General features: G+C 28.0%; 1 protein-coding gene across 3 annotated transcripts; it reads left to right on the top strand.

The window, feature by feature from the left end:
• The first annotated feature begins 7460 nt into the window (after positions 1 to 7460).
• On the top strand, positions 7461 to 12202 carry LOC127246100 (protein NRT1/ PTR FAMILY 2.11-like). Of its 3 annotated transcripts, none has more exons than XM_051267310.1 (4): positions 7461 to 7642; positions 7731 to 7948; positions 8044 to 8600; positions 11142 to 12202. In XM_051267310.1, the coding sequence occupies exons 1-4, from the start codon at positions 7552 to 7554 to the stop codon at positions 12025 to 12027; spliced, it is 1752 nt and encodes a 583-aa protein (XP_051123267.1). In that variant the 5' UTR covers positions 7461 to 7551; the 3' UTR covers positions 12028 to 12202. The 3 variants fall into 3 exon arrangements, with proteins under 3 accessions (XP_051123267.1, XP_051123269.1, XP_051123268.1); XM_051267312.1 differs by having other exon boundaries at positions 7462 to 7642; positions 8479 to 8600; XM_051267311.1 differs by lacking the exon at positions 7461 to 7642 and having other exon boundaries at positions 7813 to 7948; positions 8069 to 8600.
• The last annotated feature ends 740 nt before the right edge of the window (positions 12203 to 12942 follow it).

Here is a 12942-nt window from a genome sequence, read left to right as displayed (position 1 = left end):
CTAGGTAGAGTTCATTCTTAGAGCTGAGAAGAGTACACACCGACCCAGAATCCGAATTCGAATAATTAAACTCAATCCTAAATAACTGGGCTGGATCTTGGACTACTCGACCCACTGCCATCCCTAGCCACACAATGTCAAAGTGGTAGTACATATAATGAATTATGTAATTCACTAATATTAGTCATTAGATGTTTGGTTAACCTAATTGCAATAATTCAGAGTAAGGTGTGTTTGTTTGAGAGTTTGGATTTTGAGTTGAGATTTGAATAGTAAAAATTTTGAATTTGAATAGCTGTATGATGTGATATAAATAGGTGTTGATGTGATGTTTTGAACGTAAATTGATTTTTAGTATAATATAAAAAATAAAAAATATGTATTTGATTAGATGTATTCGAGGGAAAAAAATGGGATGAACAGTGTATTTAAAATTCAATCTTCCAAACAAACACATGTTTGAAGGATTTTGGGGGAAATTCACTATTCTCACAAAATTTTTTCCTCAAAAATATCAAATCAAACACCTATTTTTTATTTTTTATATTATACTAAAAATCAAATTTATATTTAAAATATCATATCAATAGTTATCTATATCACGTCATATAATTATTCTAATTCAAATTTTTTACTATTTAAATCTCAATCCAAAATCCAACCCCCGAAACAAACACACCCTCTATAGACTTGTTTTGTGTACCATAAAAATTCTTATATCAATGACTAATGTTAATTTAGGGTTAATTTGATTCATATCTTTACTTGAATTTTCGACCATATTTTTACAATATATTATCATTAAAGAAGAAAAAAAAATCCTCCAAATTTGGGTTGTTTGATTGGATTTTGAGTTTAAATTTCTAATTTAAATTATGATTTAAATATTATTTTAATATAATCGATGATTTAAGCTTGAAGCTCATTTACACCTCCTATTTTTGTTAATACTATATTAAAGTATAACTTCTTATTTAAAATATTTAAAATATAAATATTTATTTTTCATTTAAAAATGATATTCGATGCATAAATAATTGTCCATTCGTACCACTTCAATGCATCTTTTTAGAGTTTTGTAGTAAATTAAAAAATAATACTCCATCCGTTCAAGCAAAAAATATACATTTATTTTTAGTGCATAGTAGGTAGGTAAAAGTAGTGTAATGACATTTGTGCCCTTACTTTTTTGGTATAAAAATAATGATGTAATGTAAAGTAGAGGTATTTGGAAAAATAGAGTATTTAATGAAATATTTACTTTGTAATTGGACGTCCCAAAATAGAAATATGTATACTTTCTAACTGGACTGAGGAAGTAGTATTTTTTGGAAGTATATAAGAAATTTTTGATATTTTTATATTTTGACTTTATGTATAAAATAATTATACATATAATTAAATATTTGTAATTTAAATAAAAAAAATATTTTAATATTAATGTATAATTATTTTTTTTTAAGAAAACTGCGTGAAATTGATGGTTGGACAAGTCTTTCAAAGAATGTATATAATGCAGAAATGTTGTATAGTATCCAATTATATATATATATTTTTTAAAATTAAACTTTTTAAAAATAAGATACTCTCTCCGTCCTAATACAACAGTGAATAAGATACTCTTTTCGCCCTAATACAACAGTGATGTTTATCATTTTTTTTTTTCATTTTAAAACAATAGTTTCATTTTCATAAATAATTATATCACTATAAAACTACTCATACTTTTTTATTATTATTACACAATGCCACTATTTTTTACACTAATACACTCACAAGGCAAAAAAGTCTTTTACGAATACTTTTTATCTACTACTAATATAATATTAATATTTTTTAAATTTTGTGCCAAACACAACCCATCCTATAGTTTTGAGAATAAGAGAGTATTCATTTAACAAATACTCCCTCCGTCTCAAATACCGTGCAACATTTCATTTTTGGTATGTCCCAAATACCCTGCAATATTTTTAAATTAGGAAATAATTAATTATATTTAATCTATATCCCCATACTTTATCTCATCACATCCCTCCAATAAAAAAAATATAATATACACTTCTCTTTCCATCATATCACCTAATTACTCAATTATCCTATTTAATACTTCTCACCTAAAATTTTGTGCCAAATTTAAATGTAGCACATTATTTAGGACAGAGAGAGTATATAAAAGCAAAATCATGTGAAATTGACGGTGATTCATAATCATGGCTTGGACCACCACTTGTATATTACTAGGGTGTCATTTTGGTGGAGTGTTTTTGGTCCTGAATTTATACATTTTATTTTATTTTAATTTGCAAATATAAATTTTTAATATGATTAAATCTAAAATAATTGATTAGATATGAATCTAAGGTGGGTTTAATTTATATTTCATATTAAAGTTACAACTATTCGCTATTCAATCCGTAAAATTATCAGTAGAAATATATTATCTTTCTTATAATATATCAAATAAAAAATACTATTGAAATCAAAATTCAAATATCAAGCATACTACTCTTTTTTGTCTGGATCTGATAGTCTCATTTACCTTGCGCTATTGTATTTAATACTCCCTCCGTCTAATTAGAAAGTATACATATTTCTATTTTGTAATGTCCAATTACAAAGTAACTATTTCATTAAATACCTCATTTTTCCACAAATATCTCTACTTTACATCACATCATTACTTTTATATCAAAAAAGTAAAGGCAAAAATATCATTTTACTACTTTTACCTACCCACTATAATTAAAATACTATTATTCTTTAATCTCCGTGCCAAAAGTAATTGTATACTTTTAGCTTGGACGGAGTGAGTATTAAAAATATTTTTATATTTATATAATTTTTTGCATAAATATCATTATAATAATATTATAAGACACTAATAGAAATATTTTTGTCGTTTTCATTTAATTTGTACTATATTTTTATATAATAATTAATACTTCTATTTAAAGATCAACATGTAAAAAGTAAATGAGACCGTTAGAGGTAGAAAGTGTATTAAAGTTCCAAATTGCAAGCACTTGAAAGAAAGAGTTAAAAACTCGATTAACAATCAATAAGGCATCAATAGAAAGCAAATTTGGTATTCTCAATGATGACATACCCAAAACAAATACATGGCCAACATTGGTAAATACATACTTCATCCTCCAGCTCTAAGGGTCTTTTATTTACGTTTGCGTCATTTTATTTAACATTAAAAATATTTTCGGTTTTGAGGGTCTTTTATTTACATTTGCGTCATTGTACTGAACATTAAAAATATTCTTATATTTGTATAATATTTTTACACATATGTCATTATAGTAATATTATAAGATACTAATAAAAGTATTTTGATCATTTTTCTTTGATTTGTACTATATTTTTATATAATAACAAACATTCAAGATCAACACGCAAAAAATAAATGAGATTTTTAGAGCCGAACAAAAATATTATTTAATAATAAATATATTATTGATAAATACATCATTTTTTTTTTTCAAAAAATATGTATAAACAGTAATTTAGTGATTTTATTGACTTAAAAAATAAAAATTAATGTGTTTCTTTAGGGCAGGTTGAGGAAAGTTGAGTTTGAATTTGATTTTTATTTGAATTTTGGGATTAGTTTGAATCTTGTTGTTTCTTTTGTGTTTGGATTTGGTTAGAGTTTAGGGAGCTTTGATGTGTATTGATTCGATGGATAATAAATAAAATAATATAAATATGTATTAAATTTAATTGATAAAATTTATATTGTATGATTTGATTATGAATTTATATTATACCCAACATATATATATTCAAATTTTTATTTATTTGTATCATAAAATTTTTTATTCTTTTATCAAATGATATATATTGTATATATATATTTTTCATTTAATTATAATAAATATTAAAAAAATTAAATTAAAAAAAAAACAGAAAAAAAAAGAAGTTCGGCGCCAATTTTACTGTTCATAACTGTACAGTGAAATTGTGCCAAAATACCTTGGGGAAACATACAAGAAACATCCCATCTTTCATTCTTTTTTAATAGTAAAAATTTTGTTTCAATTTTTTAGAGTAGATTTTTTTTTGGTAAGTTTTTCTTCTATTTTTACTATTTAAATTTCAAATTTAAAATTTAAACCTCCGAACAAACACTCCTAAATCATCTTAATCTAATCACAAAAAAAAAAAAAAAACTTTTTAGAAGTCGTAGCTTTGGCTTTTAGATTAATTGTATCGTACTACATTGCTAATAATTAATCTCGTATTTTAATTTTAATTTTAATTTTAATTGTTGTATAAACAATTTTTTTTTTTTTAAAAAAAAATATTTCTCCAATTATATTCAGGGACAGATGCTCGAAAAAATTAATTTTCAATTCCTATTTTTGTTTTGAAATTTTGATAGGAATATATTTTTTTGAATTTCCTCGAATACTATTTTGCAATATTCCGTATAATATATTATATACTAAAATTAATTATTTCTGGATCGATTTCGAAAAAGAAAAAATCCTAAAATTTCATAGCATAACTATAACAAAAGAATTATATTAAAGTAAATCTTAGTAATAAAATTTTAATATATAAAAAAGGAAATGAACATTTTAATCTTATACAATCTATTCACTTCCACACCATATTCAAGGTCGGAGATTTAGCCAGAGCGTATTCGGTAAGTAGCGGCGAATTTTTACATTATTGAAAAATTCTATATATAATTATAACTACAATAATTATTCTATAGAAAAATTATCTGTCCACAAATTAATGTCATACTTTCCTATTTATAACGTTCAACAACTATTGTCCTATTTTATTTTTTTAAACACAAATTTTACATTTTACCTTTTATTTATTTATTTATTTTAATCTCTATCATACACTTAAGGATAAATTTGTTTATTAATAACAAAAATATAATCACTTAAAAAATCGTACAAATATATTTTATAATAATAGAAATTGGACGGAGATGGTACATAACAAAAAAAATAAAAAATTAAAAAATTGTACGGACTTATGAGTTATGACTTATGTGTTAAAGAAATTAATGAAATTTATACCCCCGAGCCATTAATATTATTATTATTATTATTATTTTGAAGAAGGACGAGGACCCTTCTAATGAAATTTATTTTATACTCCAGATTCTGATCCCGTCACGTTATTTTATTTATTACAGTAAGCGACACAGGGAATATTCTTCCCCACTCACGGCTAATGTGCACCGTCGATTTAGTGTGGGCCCCACCCACCAAAGATGAACGGACTAGATTGTTCCTGGATTTAAGGTCCATGCCTGGTCGGCGCTATCAGGTTACCCAGGTTCTCGGAGGAACCTAGGACCGTGCACCAGAAAGATCCATACCGTTGAAAGAATCGTGTGACTGAGATGAGTGGTATGGATTTATCTGCCCTTGGAGATCCAGGGAGCTTCCGAGAAGGAATAAGAGGCAACTAATGTGAATAAAAGCGTTCTCATCGTCGGGTAAAATTAAAAAAAAAAAAAAAATTAAATATACAATAGGTAAAATAAATTAGCACAATGAATATGTAAATAAATAAAAATTATGTAATTATTTAAAAATAAGAAATATATGTAGAATATTCTTTCTATTGAAAAAAATAGTGTGTTCGAGTTGAGTTAAAATTTAGAAGAAAATTTGGAAGAAAAATTTAGAGAAAATGGCCGAATCTGTTGGAGATGGTCTCAATAACCAAAATTTTAAAAATTTATACTACATTCATTATTTTTATATTATCTAAACATTTCTTATATTTTATATAACTATTTTTTTTTTCACATTAAAACACAAAACAAACACGCCCTAAAGATATCATACCCGATATATTTTAATTTATTTTTATTTACAATAAGATATTCTTTAAATATAAAAAATTTTGAAAAACATTCTCATCAGCTAACCACCAACAAGCCCAGATACCTTCTTCAATTTTATGTTAGAATAATGATTAATGTTGCATTAAGCTTTCGGAGTCTTATTTTTTTTAATAATTAAAAAATTATTTTTTAATGCAATATTTCATAATACAAAAAATATATATAATTTGATTTTTTTTTTATTTTTTAAATATCATTAATGAATAATACAAAAGATTTCAAATGTCTCTATATAAATAGAATTGTGTTTAGCTTGAGTTTCAAACTCATATTATCACTATTTTTAATAATAATATTTTATTTTAATTTCAAATAGTGTAATATTTGATTTAAAAACGAGAATTTAAATTAATAGTATTAAGTAGAATAATTTAAAAATAAGATGATGCAATGAAAATGGAAAGTGTATATTTATTTTTTTATTGAATGGTGTAATAAAATAAAACGTAGTGTAAGAATTTATATAGTTAATTATTTTTATTTTTAAAATATTGTAAAGTGTTTACAACGGACAAAAAAAAAAATTACAAAAATATTTGTTAGAAAGAATTATTATTTTCTTTTATAAAATGCTTTCACCGTGTCATTTAATTTTTCATTTTTGTTTGTTCATTTATTTTGTCACTTTCTTTTATTTTAAAAAAAAATAATACTTCCTTCGTGCACTTACAATGTTTACATATTTTTATTTTGGGATGTTCAATTACAAAGTTAATATTTCATTAAATACCTTATTTTTTTTTTCCACAAATACCCTTACTTTACATCACATCATTATTTTTACACAAAAAGTAAGGGCAAAAATGTCATTACATACTTTTAACTACTCTTAAATACCGCGCCAAAAGTAAATATAAACATTATAAGTGGACGGAGGGAGTATATTTTAATCTTATTTTAAATTCTTTAATTTTAATTAAACTAATTATTTATTTTAATCTTAATACATAATTATTTTTATTATACTACTATTTTTTTTAAAAAATATTCTTAATTATTTAGTAATTATGTCTCTCATAAATTGATGTGTCTATCAAATTAAAATACTCCCTTCATTCCTTATCTATTTATCTTTTTATTTTTTACATGGAGCTTTATGAATATCAATATTGCATTGGAGTATGGTACAAATAAAATAAAATTTTTTTTTATTAGTATTGTTTGATATAAATGTAAAAATATTTTTAATATCAGTAGAAAATACAATTACTAAAAAAAAATAGATATTTTGATATAAAACGGAACAAAATAAAAAAATAAATATATTATTAAGTGACTGAGAAAATATTACTATTTAAATAAAAAAATCCAAATAAAACTCTCAATCTCAACTCAAAATGAAACAAACCTTTTTTTATGAAAAAAAAAAGAGAAAAAAAAAGAAAAAAAAAGAAGCCTTATCCCCTCCCATGGGAGCTTGCAACACAACACACCCAATCCTTTAATCCAACGGCTACAAATAAATCTTACTCGCCACACCAATCTTCCACCGTCCATTGCTCTCTGCAGCACAAGGTAACAACAAGGCTATATATATATATATATATGGACGTGAACATATTATAATATATATACTTATATATATCTGTCTCTGTGCGTTGCAATCCACTGGTTCACTGTCAATTTGCTCAGGTACACGTCACTGCTGTTCGAGAACAGGAGTCATGGAGGCGAAGGAGGAAACCGCCATGGAAAGCGAAGCCGACGAGCCTGAAATCAACTACAGAGGAATCAAAGCCATGCCTTACATCATCGGTAACTAATTCTCTGAAGCTTTTCCACTTCTGATGGATTGATAATTTTTGAGTGAAATCAGTAATTAAAGCGATTGATCGATCTGCAGGAAATGAGACATTCGAGAAGCTTGGAGCTATTGGTACGCTCTTCAATCTCCAAGTGTATTTAACTACAGTGTTCAATATGAAGCGCATCTCCGCTACCACTCTCCTCAACGTCTTCCATGGCACAACGAATTTCGCTACCTTAATCGGAGCGTATCTCTGCGACACCTACTTCGGACGGTACAACACTCTCGGATTCGGATCCGTTGCTTCCTTCCTGGTAATTTTAATTGAGTTTTGGTCGTTTTTGTAGTCGAAATTGAGGAAATCGTGGAGAAATGTTGAATCGTAAATCGTTAATTTGAGTGGAATTAGGGATTGTTGGTGATTACTCTGACAGCTGCTTTCAAAAATATGCATCCGCCGCATTGCGGAGCGGCGGATGAGCGGTGCGTCGGACCGACGGCGGCGCAAATGGCGTTTCTCCTGTTCGGATTTGGACTGATGATCCTCGGCGCCGGCGCGATTAGACCGTGCAATCTGGCGTTCGGTGCAGATCAATTCAATCCGAAAACAGAATCTGGAAAGAGAGGAATCGACAGTTTCTTCAACTGGTATTTCTTCACGCTGACGTTCGCGCAGCTCGTGTCGGTAACCGCCGTCGTTTACGTGCAGTCCGACGTCAGCTGGCCGATCGGATTTGCGATTCCGACGGCATTTATGTTGATATCGTGTTTCCTCTTCTTTATGGGAACAAAAATCTATGTGATTGTTAAGCCTGAGGGAAGTCCTTTGACGAGTCTACTGCAGGTGCTGGTTGTCGCCGCCAGGAAGCGGCGGCTGAAGTCGCCGGCGCAGCCGTGGCTCAGCCTCTACAACTACACTCCGGCCAAATCCATCAATTCTAAGCTGCCATACACCAATCAATTCAGGTAACCTTTTAAATTTATTTCTATATTTTATTATTTTAGTTATCTAAATCCTCAGCAACTATTTTTTTTTTTTAAATTAAATTAATTATTCATTTTTTGAAAATAAAATTTCAGCATTACGATAATAAATTCAGTTTAGTTCAATACTAATCGTACTATTCAACTACCGAGAAATCTGAACCGTTCATAATGTGAGGCCACAGCATGAACGCTGCAGATTGACCGGGACCTCGGGTCCAGAGATCTTCTAGAAATCACCCTAGTGTGATAAATGATAATGCACTACATTTTGCATGTCCCACCCGCCATGTGTGTTTGTTTTTGTTTTATTTTAATTTTATTATATTCAAAATTTATTTTTATTAAAATTTAGACTTTATTTATATTTAATAAGGATTTTTTAAGTTTTGAGTTCTATTTATATAAATATTTTTAGAACTTTTGCCCCTCTGTAATAACAATAATTTTTATAAAATATCATATCAAATATATGTTCTGATTTTGTTCATTTAAGTCAATTTTTGGATTGCGATTTCCTATAATAATAGTACTTCTTTCGTTCCATGTAATATGAATAATTACCGTAGATACGAGAATTTAAAATAAAATAAAATTAGTAAATAATTAAAAATATATTAGTAAAAATAATTATAGATTAAGATTTAAGATAACTAAATAGTTTAATTAAGATTTAAAAAATTAAAAAATTTAAAATTTGAAACGTGATTAAATTGTATAATTATATTTCTAAAAAAAGAAATAACAAATTATATGCGAAAAATAGAAAATGGAAATAAATTATATGCGACGGAAGGAGTAACAAAATATATAAAATAAAGTTAAAAAGTTACAAAAATTCAAATACTTATTAAAAAAATTGAAAAATTTAAATGTTCAACTTAAAATAATGTATTTTTATCTTTTATGATACAATTTTTTATATTACACGTAAAAAAATTAATTCATTCAAAAACGCTCGGTGAATAAACCCTATAATTTTATTTTATTTTTACAAAAATATTATATAAAATATTATTTTTTTTCAATAATAATTTATGATTTGTTGGGTGTATAGCAAAAGTAATTCCATTTAGTTAATGCATGTTTAGATAAGTCACAATCAATATTGCTTGATGTAATTCTAAAAAGTTTTGGACATGCATCTTGCATGTGTTCGGGTAGGTGTGATCTGATTTTCACCACTATTAAATAAATAAATAAATTAAATTTGCCTTTTTGTCTTATCAAAACCAGTGGAGATTTTTTTGAACTATATGTTAATCTCAACTCTCTTGCATAGGACAAATATATATATATATATATTGAATTATGTGCTTATATATGTATCTATACTATAATTAAACTATATATGCCTATTAAAAATAATTTGTCCTACTTTCAGCCTCATTTATAATAAATCTGTATTGAACAACTTGAGAATTTGTTAGGAATTTGGATTGCTAATACTATACTCATAACAGTACAAAAGTGTGTATTTATATATTTATACACGCATGTACTAGCAAGTAAAAAAATCATATCGAATGCAAAATGGATTTTTTTTTTAATAAGTTTAGGCTAATTATTATACTACCTCTTTCCCATAAAGTCGGTGACATTTACTACATAAATTTTTTAATATTAGTATTATATTAATTTATAGTAAAAATAACAAAAGTATCCTTATTAGATTGTGTGATATAAAAGTAATGTCATTGCATAATACATTGAAAGTTGTAAGGATATTAATTATACTCCCTCCGTCCCAAAAAGAAGTATCCATTTGCTTTTTGCACGTAGTTTTAAAAATATTAGTATTATATTGGGATATAGTAGGAATAAAATATAAATGACTAAAATAACTTTATTAGTATGTGTGATATAAAGGTAATGACATTTGTGTAATATATTGTAAGTTGTAAGGGTATTTGTAATGTTAGGTAGATAGTACAATTACTAAAAGAAAAGGAAATTGATACTTTGTTATGGGATGGACTAAAATGGAAAAATATGGGACGGATGGAGTATTAATTAAGTAGTATAATTACTAAATTAGGAAATAATACATTTGTTTTGGGACAAACAAAATTAAAAAAATGGTATCCTTTTTATGGAATATATGAAGTATATATATATATATATATACAAGACAGATTCATGAATATATCTATGCATGAAAATTATTAATGTAGTATTTTGGTTGGAGATTCAGGTTTTTTGAATTTGAGTTTTGAATATTAAAATTATAAATTTAAATAATTATTTAATATAATATAAATAAGTGTTAATATTTTATTTTGAATATATTATTTAACATGATATATAGATATTGGATGTAAATGTTTTATATAAAAATGAGTATGTCTTTAATATTTTAAATAAGAATACATATTTGATGCAATATATATTTTTAAAAGTGATTGTTAATCAATATCATCAAATATTTCAAAAATATTTACGTATAGTGAGCCTAGCTAGCAACAATTTTCTATTATGTATATTTAATTATGATTTCATCTTGTTATTTCATGTCAAAAAAAGGTTCCTCGACAAAGCGGCTATCCTCACGGCGGCGGACCGCCGGAACCCCGACGGCTCGCCGTCGAACCCGTGGCGGCTCTGCAGCCTCCAGCAGGTGGAGCAGCTCAAATGTGTCGTCCGGGTCATCCCGATTTGGGCCGCCGCCGTGCTCTACCACGTCGGCGAGAAGCAACAATACCTCGTCTTCCAAGCCATGCAATCCGACCGCCACCTCGCCGCCACCTTCCAAATCCCTCCGGCGACCTACTCCATCTTCTCCATGACCACCCTCGTCCTCTTCCTCCCCCTCTACGACCGCCTCCTCGTCCCCGCCCTCCGCCGCCTCACCCGCCTCGACGGCGGCATCACCGTCCTCCAACGCATTGGCGCCGGAATATTCCTCACCGTCATCGAGTCCCTCGTCGCCGCACTCGTCGAGCGCCGCCGCCGCCGCTTAGCCCTCGATCGCACCGCCGACATTGTCATCAGCGGCAGCCGCGGCGCGGCGTCGCCGATGTCGGCGATGTGGCTGGTGCCGCAGCTGGTGCTGGCGGGGCTGGCGGAGGCGTTCGCGGCGATCGGGCAGGTCGAGTTTTTCTACAAGCAGTTCCCGGAGAGCATGCGGTCGTTCGCCGGATCGTTCTTTTTTTGCGCGATGGCGGCGGCGAGCTACCTGAATGGGCTGCTGATATCGGTGGTGCACCGCGCGACGGCGGAGTCGCCGGCTGGGAATTGGCTGCCGGAGGATTTGAACAAGGGGAGGTTGGATATGTTTTATTATATGGTGGCTGGGATTTGTGGGCTTAATTTTGCATACTTTTTGGTGTGTGCAAAATGGTATAGGTATAAAAGGGTAGAATTGGAAATGGAATTGGAATTGGAGGGAAAAGAAATTCGGAAATTTTAGTTATGGGGTTTAAGGGAATATTGTTGGATTTTGAGGGTTTATTTAATATTTTAATTAGGACTTATATATATATATATATGTAATATGGTTTTGAGTGAATTAGGGAACAATAGAAATAGTGGAATTATGGATTATGTGCTATTTATTTAAATGAGAATGGCCACATTATTGTTAAGTTAAGATAATTCAATTAATTATCAAACATGGTTTTAGATTATATGTTTGATGTGAAAAATTAGTTTAGTATGGACTGAATTGATACTGGTAATTGATTAAACAAGAATAATTTAATTATTTAAATATCTTTTTCGTCACAACTTAAACTTAAAAGAATTATTTTTACTTTGTTTTATGTTAGTAAAAGTAATTATATATAAATACCAAAATATCTTTTAATTTTTATTTAAATTATAAGCATCTATAATTAATTTATATATAATGCTAAAGAACAAAAATATAAAAAAATTTATATATTTTTATGAACTAATGAAATATTATTATTTTTTAATGAATTATTGAATTCAATGTGTCATACTAGGAGTTATATTTTCAATTTTGTCATCTTTCATCTTAGTTTTCTTTAATTTTTAATACTTTGCTCAATACTATAACCCTAAACGGTTTTTTGGATTGTAAATTTAAATTTTGGTTTAAATTATATTTGCTTAAAGACTATAGTACTAAACCTTTATTTAATTGTGAATTTGAATTTTGATTTAAATTCAATTATTTTCCTAATGATGTGAGTAAATTTAAAGATCTCCTACAAAGTAGGATACTTAATTAGGTAAAAAAAAAATCTATATAATTTAATAGAGAACACAAACAAAAGTCTCGATTCAACAAGGGATGATAATAGATTAATAGACAATTCTTAAACATTTCCAATACACATAACAAAAAAGTGACATCCAC

This window comes from Andrographis paniculata, unplaced genomic scaffold (genome assembly GCF_009805555.1).
Source record: "Andrographis paniculata isolate CXL003 unplaced genomic scaffold, ASM980555v1 Contig26END, whole genome shotgun sequence".
NCBI lineage: Eukaryota > Viridiplantae > Streptophyta > Magnoliopsida > Lamiales > Acanthaceae > Andrographis > Andrographis paniculata.
The sequence above is the reverse complement of the archived record's forward strand: the minus strand, read 5'-3'. Positions and strand labels throughout refer to the sequence as shown.

Excerpts from the sequence above, each read along its gene's own strand:
- LOC127246100 (XM_051267310.1), top strand. The coding sequence starts at position 7,552 with ATGGAGGCGAAGGAGGAAACCGCCATGGAAAGCGAAGCCGACGAGCCT. Across the intron at positions 7,643-7,730 it reads AGCCATGCCTTACATCATCG|GAAATGAGACATTCGAGAAG; the intron begins GTAACTAATTCT and ends ATCGATCTGCAG. Across the intron at positions 7,949-8,043 it reads GATCCGTTGCTTCCTTCCTG|GGATTGTTGGTGATTACTCT; the intron begins GTAATTTTAATT and ends GAGTGGAATTAG.